This window comes from Chelmon rostratus, chromosome 5 (assembly GCF_017976325.1).
Source record: "Chelmon rostratus isolate fCheRos1 chromosome 5, fCheRos1.pri, whole genome shotgun sequence".
In the NCBI taxonomy this organism is placed as follows: domain Eukaryota; kingdom Metazoa; phylum Chordata; class Actinopteri; order Chaetodontiformes; family Chaetodontidae; genus Chelmon; species Chelmon rostratus.
Window position 1 is genome coordinate 6,765,351 of NC_055662.1, and position 17,184 is coordinate 6,782,534.

The 17,184-nt window shown below is 43.8% G+C and overlaps 1 protein-coding gene across 1 annotated transcript in view; it reads right to left on the reverse strand.

Moving 5' to 3' along the window:
• unc5db (unc-5 netrin receptor Db) overlaps positions 1-17,184 on the reverse strand; it is a 162,695-nt gene that overhangs the window by 74,877 nt on the left and 70,634 nt on the right. Inside the window, exon 2 of the mRNA XM_041937034.1 lies at positions 16,099-16,314. Coding sequence (XP_041792968.1) covers positions 16,099-16,314 — 216 coding nt within the window. The remainder of the gene's footprint in view (positions 1-16,098; positions 16,315-17,184) is intronic.

The following is a 17,184-nucleotide window of genomic DNA, read 5'->3' on the forward strand; positions in this document are numbered from 1 at the left end:
TAGTTATACTTGGATTGTGGCTTGTGAAGTCGAGCTCCGCATCCAAGATAACACCTAGATTTGGGTTTCAGGGACATCTAGATCAGTTTGGAGTGGATCTCCTTACATCTGAACAAGCCCGAAGACTAGCTGAGACCTACCAGACAAGACAAACCACACATACAGATCACTTCTGATCTGTCTTCACACACCAGACGACCCACTGAACCACTGGTTAGTAACCACTGGCGCACTGGAGGTAGAGGACTCAGCAAGTCCAACAAGAGCGCCAACTGGCACATGTTGTTGTACCAGAGCAAACATGGCCTGCAGCCAGCATCTCATGGCGTTTATATGCAGCGACATTTGTGTTGAAAAGGCCAAAAAAGGAGAAAAGAAGCTCAGTTTAGCTGAGTGGCCAAACGTTAAGCATTTCTTTTGAGCTTTATCTATTAGTTACTTCATCCGTGTCAAGAAGTTGCTTTCAAAATGTAACAGAATGCACATATCACTACTTGCTTTCAGTAAAAAGTACTAAGTTACTTTACAACATTACTGTCTGCAAGTACTGCATTACTGATTACACTACTTTTGCGTTACTTTCAGCAGAACAGCTGCAGAAGTACGACTAGCATTATATTTGCCATGATGAAACCATGATGGTTTGTAACAATAACACAAGCACCACTGTAATATATACTAGCATAACCTGGTCTCCATGGCAACGTTAGCTTGCTCTATGATTGGTTTTGACAGGAATTTTGCTGACAAGCACGTCTTTCCAGCTCACGCCTCACACAGCAGGTTTGATCTGTGCAGCTCTGTCTGTCACCTTGCAGACTCGTCTTTCAGCGGCATCTCTTGGGCGCAGCTTTGACCTGAAGCATTTATTTACGCTTTGAGACGATTTTTCCAACGATACGCAAGGAAACGAGAGGTGGATGCCCTATAAAAAGGCAAATACATTTATCCACATTCTGCTACGTAGGTGGAGTGTGCTGCTGTCTGGACAGAGGCAGCCACACACACACACACACACACACACACACACACACACACACACACACACACACACACACACACTTTTGCACCAAGTTTGCTGAAGCTATAGCGACAGCCCACATTTCCCATCATGCCCTGCTGGACTGAGTAGTGGTTGTAACAATATTACTGAAGTCTTAGAAGTGTGTTCTATCACAGCAACATATTACATTTGCAACAAGTTACCGTCAACTCTGCACTTCATCACATGCATATGAAAACACAGGACAACTAGTAAACAACAATGCTTATCATTTTAAAATTCTAGAAACTAAGAAGGTGATGAGTCCATACGTGCACACAACAGCAGAGAAGAAGGAGGAAATGCTCTAATTCTTTTTCCAGTATGGGAAGCACGACTTAGTTTTGGTAATGCCTAAACTGCGGCCGAGCCCACCCACGCTCTCCACAGAGAGGCCCCGCTGTGCTGCCTCTTCAGAATCAGTGGACTCTCTACCTAATGCTAATAGCCAACTGGACCATTTTCTGCATGATGATTCTAAAACAGCTTTTTATCAAAGACTGAGTCCAAGGAGAAACACCCCTGTTCATGTGTCACATCCACCGTTACCGAGTGCACTTCATCAGTGGAAAATATCTCAGCGAGAGGCCGATCTGACAAAGGCTAATTATAACCAATAATCACTCAGTTTTATCTGTCTTGCACATGTGCCCGTGTGCCACCCACATGCTGCAAGAGCCACAGCAGACTTCTTAAAGTAAAACAGACGACACCACGCCTTAGATCTCAGAGCAGCATTAGCACATTAGTGTCATCCTCCATCAGGGTCTCATTACGCTCACTCCAGCTCGCCAAGCGAGGCTGAGCTGCACCAGGGCTGAGCGCCGACAGAAGACTCCTGCAGGTGCTGCTCTGAAAACTCTCCCCGCTGTTCAGTCACCACAGCACTTAAAAGTACAGAGGCTTTGTTCAAAATGAATCCCCAGATTAGCCACCATTTCCCTCTGCCCACATTCATATTGCATACCAGCAAAACTGGCTAGCACACGGAGCCCAGGCACACACACACACACACACACACACACACACACACATGCATGGAGTCTATTTCACCTATATTTTTGGGGAAGGATATTTGATAGCGTATCATTTTTTTATTCCTCCCAGAAAAGAGAAACTTTTATCTCCCAGCCTCCCATTAGGCCCTGTGCCCACTTCTTAGCTGTGTAACCAGAGACAGTCCCAGCCCACAGCCGCGTCTCCTTGAAATGATACCCGATTTCAAGCCTGCAAAATGTGAAATCAAGCCTGACGACCCCAAAACATACCACCAACAGCTGATCCTGCAATGTTACGAGACGGCGAGAACAGGAGAGACGCCGTGGGAAACGGCAGCAATTAGAACGACGGTGGCTGATAAACAAAGAACGTCTGGGTGGGGAGCTACATGCGGATTGATACATCAAGTCAGCCCACTCAAGTGAAAAGCCATCGCTAACTTCAGTGGCTCCTCTGTAACTGGGTGGCGCTTGCAGGGAGTGGGGGCAGAGAGGTGGCGTTCACTTTAAGTTTCAGCAGCATTTTTAAAACCTGTTTTAGACGACACTATACTGAGCACATTAATTCTATTCATCAGGACTATATTTCTTTGTGTTTTAGAGGAAAAAATGTGTACGAAGGCCTGCATCAGCTTCATTTTGTCTGCAAGTGTGGTGTGGTTGTGGTGCCAAATGAGAGGAAGACAGTGAACTTGTGGGATTCTGAGAGCATCGGCATTGCTGGTTCGATTCCAGGCGGGGATGTCTGCAGTATGCCGTCCCTCCACCTTCCTCTCCAAACGCCAACTACCAAACGTGAAAAGAAAAGTGAACCTTCCGGTCCTGAATTATGTCCTGCTGAAATCATGCAGCGCTGAGCGGCTCCCGAAGTCGTTCCGCATCTTCACTTCCTCAGGTAAGTGTCGCCAAGCACCTTCCCGAGGGTCAAAATTGGATATAAAAGCGCTCGTGCATGCATCGATACTCCTGTGACGGCTCAGGTATTAAAGTTGAACCCGCTGACTCATCAGCAGCGACAAAGGCCTCCTTTCTCTCTCGTAAAAAAAAAAAAAGAAAAGAAAAAAAATCAAACCTTTACGGCCTCGTCCTCGGCCCCGGCAGCAAACATGCGGTAAGGCTAAATAAAATCATCTCTAGGAAAACGAGAAGTTATAACCCTCTCTCTTCCCCCCCAGGAGTATACAGCGGCGGTAGGAGGGTGTGTGTATGTGTGTGTGTGAGGTGTATTGTCCGGGCCACATTCGGTTAACAACCCCATTAACTGGCTCACAAAGCAACCCCGTGGCAACGATAACATCAATCCTGGCTTTAGAGGCCATTATGTTTCAACCCGAGATATACACGCCGCGCTGGAAAAGTCAGCAGAGTAGCTAAAAGGGTGGCGAGGTGTCACCGCCCGTTTGCCAAGCCTGACCCCCTGTCCACCCGGCAACCACGTCCGACTATGTGCGCGCACACACACACACCGACGACCCTCCAATAAGCCCCCCTGGGCTGCTTGGCATTAGAGTCCATTTATCTGCTTTAGTCAGGGTATTACACGAGTGTGGACGGACTCACACAGACACACACACACACACACACACATATGCTATGCAAACACACTGTGATCACTATAAACATACAAACAGTATGTGCACCAACACATGCATTAATATGTACACACACAGACGCTCACACCTTGTATCAAATCACACACACCCTTGCACACACCCACCGTCTCATTATGTACATACGTGCGCATGCAATACCAATACAGGCAGTGCAAATCACATATTATACACATACAGCACCCAGATGGCCAAACTACACACATGATGCACGTTAACTCCCATACAAACACATGCCCCGAATGACAATATGTACACAAAGATAAATACTACCCACATCTCCACCCATCAACCCTCCACCCCCGACACACACACCCACGTCATACGCCTTCTGTCGCGTATGAATGCGAGAGCTTTGTCCGCTCGCTGCTAGCCGATGATAACATTCACACTCCGCAGATGCTGGAAAGAAAGGTCAGTGACCCCCCCGCCTTCGCTTTCCTTCTGCTCCATGGGTAACTATTGAGCGCTGGGATTCTATATGGAAACATGTTTGTGTGCGACTTCAAGTGCTTAATAGCCAGATTCCTCCAAGGGAGGCTTAACTGCCTCAATTAAAATCACATAAAGGAGAACGTGCGAGTCCTAACAGCATAAACACGTCTCCTCTTTTAGAACAAACAAGGATAAAGAGTTCCCCCCTGACGGAGTCAGGTGGATGCTGATTTTCTCTCACACTCCCAGGCTGGAGGCAGTAATCACGATTAGGGAAATGCCAAGAGAGGCGGCGCAGACGAGTGGCGGCTCCCTCCGCTGTCCTGGACATGCGGTCGGGAGGGGGCGGGCTCATACCCAGCACCCAGAGGACCAGTCAGCTCTCCCTGCGAGCACCCCGCTGAGTGACTCCCAAATTTGGTGAGACTGGCAGGTTTTCATGGCGACTGTGAGAGGAAGTGCTGCGGGTTTCTTCATAATAGGAAATAGGACGGAGTTTACTTCAGGGGACGGAGTTGAGAAAAACCCACCCACGCTAAGTTCATCTCCTGAGGCTGACTTAAATCTTAATCATGTGAAAGTCTTGGTTTGCATTACAGTGAGTCTGTGGAGATAAGACATTTTAAGAATTCATTTCTTTCTAACCTCCTGTATGTTGACCAGAAACTGGACGTCCTCATTTGAACATTTTATTAAACCTGCTGAAGCTGTTTCCATAATAGAGGCTGATTTTGTCAGTGCATTGTGTTTTCACTCGCGACAGACCCACAGTGGATTATCATGTGAGAGAGCTCCACGGAGCGCTCTTCAGCTCATTGCTCTGGTTTTTCCAGTCTGTTACTTTACCGTCTGGTTCAGTCTCGCCGCTCTCCTCGACCTGCTGGCTCGGAGAAGCAGACAAGCTCCACTGTCCGCCACCTGCAGCAGGCCAGTTAGAGACTAGCTGGTGAACAAAGAGCAGACAGTGATTTGGAGCTTCGCTCTGGTCAAGAGGATCAGTCAGTTAATGTCATTTGCTGCAGCTTTCAGGTTCATTCAGAGCGATTGTGACGCAGATTTAAGGGGTGACAAATTGAAGCATCTGTGCAAGTTGTAAGTAGCTTGTGTTAGCAAACCATGTAAGCAACCAACATTTTTTTTTCCAACAATCTGTGACTCTATGCCACAGATTCATTTGACAGTGTAATCTTGGAGGCCAGAGTGAAAGAAGTGGCCCACAGCCTGCAGTAACGATCTTCTGTCCCACACACACTTTTCACACCAACGTCAACACTTCTTCATCAGTATTTTTGGCACATGACCATGAACCTTCTGAGGGAATTTTACTCTGATTTGCATAAGGTCAAACTTACTTTTAACATCTGTCTTGTCTATTGTAGCAGGTCTATTCTGCGTTGCCCGGTATACCACGACCTGATGCACTAGCTCCATGGAAAATAAATGGGTGCAAAGTCCTCCTCGCAGTGTAAATCCATAAAGTGAGGCGAAAAAGCTGCTTCGCGTTCAGTCTGAATGCTCCATTGTTCATGTTCAATAGGCGTGTACAGCAGATACAGGTGACTGTAGATTGAACCTGCCAATATTCTGTATGTCCTGCTGCAGATTTTCATTCTTGTGATCACCACACTTGAACTCCCCACTGTTTGACAGACTAATGAAATTCTTCGGCTGCAGCTCTTTATGGCAGGGTGAGGCGGATTCCATTACAGACTTTACAGACTGACACCCCAAACATTGTCGAGTCAAATCCTAATCCCATATTGGTCTCAGCCTTGGTAATATTCTTTTCATATAGCTCCCCTCATATTTCTCCCGCTCTCATGTCTCAGATAGGTGCAGTATCAGCCGAGTTATTAGCAGAGTGGAAGGAATGAAAGATGGCTGTAAAAATTAGACGGCTGTACCAACGTATCCCAGCTCCAGTAGATGGATTCACTTGACTGATAATGTGTCAGAACAGCCCTCTCATGAAGTGACTGGCATCATGCGCATCCTAAGTACTTTGAATTTGATTTTAATGAAAGCACCTGTCACTGCTTTTTTGGCAAAATTGATTGAGAAACTGCTGAAAAGTCAGAAACTTCTCAAATGTAAAAAAAAACATCCACCAGGAAATCTTTTGAGAGCTGAAGAGGTCCTGCTGTTCCTCAGGAAGGCTGCATTCTTGCTACATTTTATGCAGTGAGAAAACATTAAAGGAGATGTGATATTTTTCTAAAAACACACATTAATTCACCTTTATTTTGATTTTAATGATCATGCATTTCTATTATACATAATAGAATGAAGCCCTTTTTAATTACATACATTTGTGATGCAGCTTTATCTAATTAATCTCTGTCCTCATGCTCTTAATGTTTCATGAATGTAAAACATAAATACATTAAAGAAAACCTGAAGTTAAAGTGCTGTTTTTGAATGCTGACAGAGAACATAAAGAGGAAGTCTGCTCTGAGCCAGAACCGTGACATAATCGAAATCACCTTAACAGGCGTGAAAAAGAGGAGTTAAGGTCTGCTTTCACAACTACTGTGAAAATGAATGTTATTGACTTGTACAAGTCAGAAATAAGAAAATCAGTTGCAGAAAAATACTATAATGCATGAAGAGATGTGCATTAAATATTACTGCATAATCCAGCACCAGCTAATAAGCAAACACATGCAGTGGAGAATTGCAGCTGAAACATGCTATGCGGCCCAGCAGTTAATATATTGCTGTACAGCTATTGACCTCAACTATACATGGAAGCTTCATTATTTTCCCAAATAAATAATTATGGTCTTTTACACTGTGCCAGGACCACAATAATAGGAAATAAAAAAAGGTTTCATTTGATATAGCACTTTAGTGGTACAATATTGCAAAACAAATCTTCAATTAATCAAAATGTACAACTAATAAATAGAAGTCAGATCAATAAATTGGCTAAGCCAATATGTGGGCTCCCTGTACCGCAGGTACATATTGTATATCGGCATGAACATCAGTACAGAAAGTCTAAACAGTGTCTCCATTAGTTCATTTGTAAAACAAAGAGATGTGACATGCCTGCTCGTGGTGCGGCGCTAGCAGCGTGGCTTCAGACTTTGATGACGCCCTGACTTTTCCTCCCACACCATCTGTGACATCTGCGACAATGCGGCGACCATACTTCCCAGATATCTTATACCATTCCAAGCATATTGTAACGCCTGTACAGTGCAGCGAGTTTCTTTAATATTATTTCTAATCATTTATATAAGGTCTTCACAGATACAAAACTTCAGGCCTGCATAGAGCCTGGAAATTGAAATTTTATCTAATTTTCCCTTTGGCAGTCAGCTTTTGTGGTTCAGTATGCCTTAGTTAGCATGAAAATAGGTGAATGAAACCTTTTCAATAACGAGGAGGCATTTACTAGAGACTTCATCAGGACATTCTCATAATTGCATTGAGCTGCATCAAGTATTGCTATGCATGTAGTCCCTGAGAATAAAGGAAATTATCTTGATTATTATTTCTGTCCCCTGCCCTTTCTGCATATCTCACTCTATTCATCTGTCTGCATTGTTCAGCTGCTATAATATGTGTTACGGATCTGATGAGAACTTTATCACTGGGAAGAGTCCAACAAAACCGTCTTGTGTGCTCTTCGGGCTCCCCGTTTCCTCTCAACCCGTCTCATCTACATCACTTCTATTTCTCCCAGCATGCTTTTCAACAAGTGGTGTGAGCCTTGCCTCCAATCTCGACTTGTGAGCAAGTAAATATACTGTTGCTCACATCCCAAAATGTCAATTGCCTTGTAGCTGCATTGCATTCTGGTCCAGTGGGGCTACTGTGGCTGGAAAAAAAGGTATCTGTTTTTCTTTTATGATGGATTTCTCCCTGTATGATAGTTGAATGCTGGTCTAAAATGGTGAGTCTAGATAGAAGGTACTGAGAGACTCACACTAAAAAAAAAAAAAAAAAAAAAGTTTACAACCACTGGCAAAATGTGCAAGGTGGGCATGTCCTTTAATTTCCGATCATATTCAGGGCTCAAAGTGACATTCAAATGAACTTGCTCAAATTTAATCTGCAAACAGCTGCTGACAACGTGTTTTTATAGATGGGACTAGAATAATCTATAAAAAATGCAATCAATATCCATGCACACACTTCGCAGGATTGCCCGTCCTCAGGTGCTGTACAGCGCACGGTGCGGATACACACAGTCCTCCGTTAGCATCTGCTGCTGGGGAACTCAAGGGCATTGTCAGCTTTATCGGAGCCTAGTGATTCATCAGGCTAGTTGGTAAATAAGAGATGCTATCAGGTGCTCCTGGTGGCATTGAGGGCCCATGTCCTAATCAATAGCATTCCAATTCTTCACTGATCTCCTTCTCTGATTAGCTGTACTAATCCAATACACAATGTTGCTGTCTATTACTGAGCCAGGACAAAGCCTTCCCGTTAAGACCGCCCTTATCTGAGGCTGCGTTTACCACTGATATAAGGCAGGCCTACGCCAGGGGCTATGGTGAGGACATCCTCAGGCTTCTCTAATTGCTAATCCACTTGGGCCAGCAGATCGCGAGGAGATTTCACTTGGCCTGGCAGCGCCACAGGCCGTTAAGGGTGGTGATTGTAGTGAGATGTAACCAGTCCCACAGGGAGACACAGCGTGTTCAGGTAAAACGCTCCGAATTTTTCGAATCCCTCAAACGGGAATGGGAAACGGTGGAGCGGCACTGATAATGAAGCAGGTTAAGGAAAGGAGGGACGGGGGGGCGGGGGGCTGTCAGTCAGTAAAGAGCGCTGATGGCAGCAGGCACTTACTGATGTGGGAATGCTGATGAACAAGCCGAGCCTAATTTGAGTTAATGAATATGAAATATGCATCAAATTTCCCTTTCAGAATGATCTGCGCTGAGCATAACGGATGGAAGAGGAAATTAATCTGCCTTAACCAGGCAGTGTTGAGCTTCTCCAGACTGATTACACAACGGGTGTGATTCTCAGATGGTCATGTTACACACATTAGTCCATAGATTTCTGAATTATATGGCCCACACGTGCAGTAACTACCAGTTTTTCTCTTTTAAACTTGACCTAATTTGGATAATTCCAGTGAATGACACTTGAATTACCGGTGTTTAGGAGTTTGGTACAGCAGGAATATGTAATATGTCTCTTTTCATTTGTTCTGAACACACGGTCGTGTCAAACACAGACAGGATCCTGGCAGGGGACCGAGAAGCATTTTGCTCACCAGTAACTTTGGTATGCTATTTTCATTATAAGCATGCGGATCATTTCAAACATTTCTGGATTTCACTCTATGAACATGGAACAAACTGAGATACAACACAAATAATGCGCAACTTGTCCGGAAATCCCTCTCATCAGATTCACTGAGAAGATGCTGCAGTGGTGAGCAATGAGGCCAAAATCTATCACTGTATATGTAATTTCACGTCACAGTAACAGCACATGTCACGATACAGGCAAAATCTTTGTGTAAACTGAATTCAGAATTGCTCAACGCCTCATGAGACAACACTGAAAACAGAAAAACAAGCTTTCAGAAGCTGTAAGGTTTCAAATGAGAACGGAGATGCAACGGCGGTGCACAATCGCCACCAACTGTCGCTCTCAGGTCATGTGACTGGGCAGCAGGATTGCTGGTCTGGACATTGTTCAGAGTTGCCCTTTCACACATGTAGCATATGTTTGTCTGAGTCTGAAACACTTGGTAGAACCTGAGTGGAGCGTGCATGAAGACGAGGAGGAGGACTGTAATGACGCCACTCCGTATTTGGACTTATCCGCAATGTCAACGACAGAGCAGAAACCATATAAACAGGCGAGCACAAAAGAGCTGAGTAACACACATGTACAATGTGATTTCCTGCTTGTGATTACACATTGTGATTGAAAACAGAACGGTGAACTTATTGTTGCTCACTCTTTACATTTTGTCAGTTAGAGTGAGTAATATAATCACCTTCAGATTACTTATATATGCCTACATCATGCCTCCCTGCCCTCAGATGGTCAGGTTTATGCCCCCACCTGTCACTCATTTTGAGGTCTGTCTTAAAGATCCCCTCCAGTCACAAACATGGTTTTCTCATGTTTCTACGCACTAAAATGTACACTTACTCATACCTGTTTTTGCACAGTTTGTCACTAGAGAGGCGTTTTTCCATTCCTCTACTGAAGGGGATGGATGACTGTGCACTTCCCTGAAATCTGAGACTCAAACACAGCCAGGACAAGCTATATTTGGTACACCACGAATCCGAAAGCTGGGGTCCAAATACTACTACTGGCAGTTTCCATACAAGCTTGGTTGGCTATCGAGACAAACAGATGTTAGATGTGATGTAAAAATCTCAGATGTAATACATCTTCCTGTAAACTCTGAGACCACTGGTGTTTAACTGCATATTAACAATGTGTCTGTAGCCGTGTTTCCATCTATTGTCAAGCAAATTCCTAGCAAAGTTTTGAAATTCCGCAAAAAAAAGATATAAAGATGCGTTTCCATAAATTGATCTGGAGCAAATAAACTAGACTACTTAGTGTAATTTTGTCAGAAGTTGGCTGCATAAGCTAAGTTAGGCATGGCTTTAGTCAAAGTCAAAGTCAAAGTCAGCTTTATTCTGCAGTATGTACAGGACAAACAGAGAATCGAAAATTGCGTTACTCTTCAACCTGTGTGACAGGACATATAATAAAGAAGAGATAAATAAAAACTGTACAATTTAAGTAAAAACTGTACAATCTAAATAGAATATTAATAGAATAGAAGAAGAAGAACACTGAAAACAGGAAACAGCATGAGAAAAAAAATGGAGAGCAGTCTGCAGGATGTTAATGTCCATCTTGATGCACGCTGGCCGACCCAGTGCAAGCGGCGAGGGCCTGAGAGAACAGATCCAGAATCTCTCAGTGAAGGACAAAGAGCAGGTTTTTACATACTGCACAATTTGTCTGGAGGGGAACTTTAACCAAGTGTTCAGCTTGGGGTTACTGTTACTGCAGCTTCACAGAATCTGCCGATGGTGTGAGTTTACCAAAAGCCATGCCTGTGGTCATCTTTAAAGAGAAGTCCCTCAGGCACAAGTGATTTAACGTACTGTGAAATCGCGACAGGGAGCCCGAGCCTCGGAACAAGCTGGCCAGGACGGAGCGTCATCCTTGTTAATGTTGTTCATTAGACGTGCTTTTACTGCCTAGAACTTAAACTGTGACTCTATATCAGAGCATTTGCTGCATTTCTCATTATTTACCAACACTTTTGAGGCTAAAAGCTATCATATTGAGTTTCTTTGCAGTGGTTTGATGTCCATTTACCAACTGGTTCCACCACTGAATGACTCAAAGCCCGGGTTGTCTCGATCACATTTTTTTTTTTTTGGCTCCAATACAGATCAATGCTTTTTTTATTATTATTATTATAATAGCTGGTATAGCAGTAGGCTAACTACATAAACACTTGCTCCGAAAACAGAAAAAAACTGCATTCCATTTAAATTTTAGCTTAAACACAAGACAAACTAGTTTGCAAATGAGCAAATAAGTTCAAACACATAATTTTGTTTCATTTAAAAAAACACCGCTCAGCTCAAACTTAAGGTTAATATTTCTTTTAAAGCTAATAGAACAGTAAGACTCCAGGTTATTTAATTGAAAATGTTTTCTTATAAAAGCAAAGAGTAGTTTAAACAATTATTAACTTATTATTGGACACAACCAGGTTAGTAAGTGCACATGCTTTTTTGTTTTGTGACTATTTTTGCTTTTGCCAGAACCACAAAAGAACCCGTGAGATTGACTCACATGTAAAACTGTATAAAATGGTGTTCTTTAAAACCTGCAAAAACACCATTCATAAAATTCACAGTTCACAGCGGGTGCGTGGATGATGCTGCTCCATGCTTTTTTCCACTTGCACGCGCATTGCTTTCCACTCTATCGTTGATATTGCAGATACATCCAAATGCATGCAGTCTTAACATCGACACGAAAACGATGAGAATGAGTCCGACACGGACGATTTCCTGTTGCGAGCCACATGTCTGAAAGGGCGACTCCAGACAACGATTCCGTGACGTTTGATCGATATGTGAGGACGTCTTTCCTGTTTTGGTTCGGACTCTCTGCTCTCATCAGTGTCGTTCCCACCTGCAGCAGCCAGCTGTTTTCAGCTACCTGACCAGCACCAAACTAGATAGATAGAGAGGCGTTCCATATAACGGATTTAGCATTTAGCGTTCAACGTTTAAACTGCGAAAGAGGAATCATGTATTCTTTGCCATTTTTAAATGTCGCATGGTCTCGCCTGAATTATGGAAGTAGAAATTTCAGATTTGACTTTGCCGTTTGTTCACAGCTGCATGCTGTCGCAGGCTTTTGGTGCAGTCCCTCACTCTTATCTGTCAAATCCACTGATTAGCTTCCCTCCTGCCGGATGCTGGATGCTGATGTGCCATATGAAGTGAGCTGGCAAATACCACCAAGTGAACTTTTCCTTGTTCTTTTTTCCTCTGCACACAGAACAGCAAACGATTGAAGTACCAAATTTCATTTTGCCATTATCAAGCTTACAACAATTTCACAGCACAGCAATCACACTATAATGAACTTCCAGAAGCAATTAAAGCCTCTTTCCTGTGGAGGGACCTTCATGAATACAAGAAAGACGGCTTCCTCGCAGCCTCTAATCACAGAGCATTCCAGCCGAGGTGTCACATTGGCTTTGTTGTTTGCCAGAAATCCCTTCAGGAGGCCTCAGTAAGGTCCTCTAATCAACTCGCTCCCACCTGACAAAAACTAATGGGACTTAATTGGTATGGCATGCCACAGCTCCCCTCACTCTTCAAATCATAACTTTGACCTGAAACTCGAATCAGAATTAGCTGAACATGCACTGGATGTACGCCGAGTTGAAACAGAAGTGACACATTATTTTAAGGTTTCCAGCTGGTGTAGCTCAGTGGTTAGCCCATGGTCCAAGCATAGGACTACTTAACGTCTCCTCAGTTTAACTTCCGAACATGGAAATAAAATAAACAGAGTGCAACTGGAGCTTTAACTCAATGAAGGAAGATAACTGCAACAAGGAAGTGCAAATTAGGTTTTAAAACCTTGATAAAAAGCATTTCAGAGATTTATTGAGACTTCTAAAAAAAAACGAGAGCATAACATTTAATATCCCTAATGAGAGGAATAACAGAGTAATAAAGCAGGTGTTCTACTGAGAGAGATAAAGAGACAGTCATGTTCAAGCCAAGCTGGCTTCTTATGTTAGATCTCTACTATTACAGTAAAGGGACATGTAAAAGTCCTACTCCACTGATTTGGTACTGCTCTTCCATATAGTTGGGGAACTCAGAAGATGCCACCATTAAAACTGAGATATCCTGGCTTTTACTGACTGACATCCAGTATGTGTACTGAACTTTGTTGAAAGTTAGTGTTGTGCAGCCAGCTTCCTCTGCATCTCTGAACAATCCTTCAAAGTTAAAGCACAGAGAAATTATTCTCTTTCATTTGGGAACAATCACAGTCATGACTGAAGGGAACATTCATTGACTGTTGGTAGGCGACTACAAACAGCAGTCTCCCATGTCCACGTCATATACTGTGCTGACCCATTCATTCACCAAAACATCCTCCCAAAGAGGTTTTGTTTTTGGTGCTGTAAGAATATCACCCTATTTCTGACTTCCATGTCATGTAAAAGTAAAATTGACTGTTTAATGTATTTGAAGAAAATGACGGATGCTGTTGTTTAACTTCGGACGCAACCTCTTCTTCTTCTTGGTACCAACCTAAGCTTTTGACGTACCAAAATACCAGCAATATGTCAGTGTCATTAAGTTTTTCTATTTTCATGCCAATAGAATGAAGAAGATGCGGCGTTCCCTTCTGAGGATGTGATGAAACTCTCCACCCACACTAATGACATCCCTTCAGGGTAAGCTCTTGAAGGCAGGGTGACCCATAACATCGACTCACAGGTAATGCACTCTCACGCAGTGGCCCGTAGATGAAACGCTAATTAAAAAATGATATTTAAGAGCTGAAATATTCAAATGTAAAATAAACAGAGTTTCACTACCTTTTCGCTGCAGTCAGGGAGAAAATAGTGGTGTCACAGAAAAGCCTTTGAAAATCAGTTACATACATTTCAGCGAGCGGCGACTCATGTGAATCTAGCTGGAATTGTGCTGATGTGGTGAAGTATGCGCCTCCGTCTAGCACTGCAAGGAGCTTAAAAAAAAAAAGCACATGCTGCACATATCGCTCGACCCAGCCGTGATTACTGAAGCTGCTCTGCCTTTGTTGGCTTTTAGGCTTAAGCCAAACTGATATCGTTATTGAAGGTCAGTCTACGTAGCTGTGGACCTGTGACCATCTCCGTGCACACTGAAATGCTACGTTGATGCATGATGAAAGATCTTTTTCCTGCACTTTCAGCGAAGGAAGAACAAAAAACACAGAGTGAAAGCATGTGGCCTTCATATGCAGTGCTTCTTAAGAATACTAAATAACCCTTCCTGTGAGAATTTTATTTTATATTGCAGCTAAATTAAAACTTCATTTCTCACCTTGTTGGTGAAAGTCTGCGTTCACAGAGAAAACAATGTCTGCACTCTGAGAATAACTTCTCACCAACGGAAACTGTTGCCTCGGTGCTAAATTTGTCTGACCAGCTGTCAAAAACCCAAAGCATTAACTGTTACTCAGGCAGAGTCTCAAAGCTTGGTTCTACCAGGCGTGGTTGTGTTGCGCTCTGGCTGCGACGTGGCCACCGCACGCCAGATCAGATCTGAGATCTGATATCTGAGCAAGTCAACCAAAATGCTCAGCTCAGTGGGGCCACACGGAACAAAACAGCTGCACCCAGTTGATTTAAGACGTCAGATGACCAGGTTTTCATTGGTTGGTCGGTCGCAGTTTGTGTGTATTACATGTTGTTTGTCCCTCTCATGCTCCCTTACAAACTAAATGCTAATCACATGACAAGGCAGGGCCACGGCATCGTCTTTCCAACCCGCTGTAGATGAAACCACGGCCACCTCCATATGGTGAAGACTGCGTTCCCATGGAAACTGCGCTCGTGCGGGTCGCTCCTCCTCTGACCCGAATCCAAGCCCAGACCAACGTGACAGTGGTTTCATTATAACTGGGTTGGAAAAACCATAGACGTGGCTCGGTTACTTCATCATCCCATGTCTCTTTTACATACATAGATAGTTCGGCGTGGAATAGGGCAGCAGTATTCGAGCCATATTGGCTTTAAAATCAGACTCTGTGACCAGCTATAGTGTTTGGACAAACCAAGTTTGGTCTTCTGGACACCCTGTCCAACCAGGCATTTTCTTTAATTCAATTTTACAGAGCCAGGAGATACTTGAAAAGCAAGATTATCTACTTGTGACTGGTGTTGGAAGTTTTTCCTGTTCCTGTTTCCATGTTTAGTGAATTAACTGAATATCTTCATCCTGCCCAGTAGCTCATCTTAATAGTACACCATCTTTGAGGAGGAAAAAATTGAACAGAGACCTTTAATCCTCTGCTTTGTGTTTCTATGAAAGCATATGACCATCTCAATATTGCCAACTCGCAGTGCAGGGATGGAGATTACGCTGAATGCATCGGCCCCAGCGTGTTGTTGATTGGATGCTTGGTCGTAATGTTGGGGTGAGCCAGTCGCTTTTTTGAGCTCCATCTGTTAATATGTAATCTTTAAAACGTTTTTTTTCCCCAAACAGCTGGATTGTTCTACCATTTTAGCATGAAATGTAATTGGAAGACGCCACTGCAGCAGTGTAGTTGATCCAGGTCATTACCATAATCAGGAGATATCGAGCTATTTTTTCTCAATTTTGACAAGAGTTAAACAACCACATTCTCAGTTCCTGGTGTCCAACACTAGCCGCGACCCCTCCATCATGAGCCACACCAAATGATCAGCTGACTACTTCCCCTCCTGTTAGCGCTGTCTGGAAGAGGGCACGAAACGTCATCTTACCGGTGTTGAGGTCCTTATACTCCTGGGAAAAGTGCTCATTCTGGTGCACCCACTCCCCGTTGCATTTGAAGAAGATCTGTAACGCCGGTGCAGCTCGGCAGCGCAGCTTAATGGGGTTGCTCTTGACGATGTAGGCGTCTTCCGGCTCCTGGATGAAGTGCGGCAGGGTGCCTTGCACCGAGGGCAGCGCGTCGGGCTGAGCGTCCCCCGTGGCACCTGCAAACCAACACCTCAGTTACTTCATCATCACACATCACTTTTAGATGAACAACACTGAAATATACAATAGCTTGTCTGACAGAAACAAAAGACAAACCAAATCCTTTTCAGTTGGACACACAGTTTGGCAGTGAAAAACACTTTCAAGAGCATTTTGTTTTCCTCACAGTATACCAGCGACTGCTGGCGAATTTAAAATGATTGCTCAGTGGACAATGTTTTGAATTCCCCATTCATCAAAAGCTAACATATTACACAAAGGCAAAGTATACAGAGCACAATTCATCCTCCATTCTAGCAAAACTGTTCTCTACAGAGCAATTTACAGATGAATGAAATCAGAGCAGAGCAAGTGGAGAGGAATTAGGAGGGGACTGATTACCCAAATTGCGGTTGTGGAGTCTGAATACATCTTATCTCAGCCACAAGGCCCAATTTTGGTCCATACACAAACAGCCTTTGTGCTGCCGCCGACGTGCTACCGTCTTTAATGACAACTGACAGCAGGTTACCCCCTTTCCTTTCAGTTTGGCAAGCGCCCGGCCCAGTCCACATCTATTGTTCATCGTGGCAGCTCATCGATCTAAGCGCAGTTTTGGAAACACAGATCTGAGAGATTGTGAGAGTGACTTTGTATATGGGCTTTTTTTTGCTTTGTTTTTTTGGTTTCAGGGCAGGTCTCAGCCTCACATGACGTCCTGTGCCGGCCTCCTCTGGGTAAAGCACAGCGAGCTCTGTGAGCCGGGACAACAAGGAACAGGATGTTTGTGCTCCCGCCATCCCCGGGATCCTTCTTAGAATTACACCTCAGTCCCATCAAGGCAGCTCCAGCTAAGCTATTCAGTGCCGTAAAAGCCCATGAAAGCT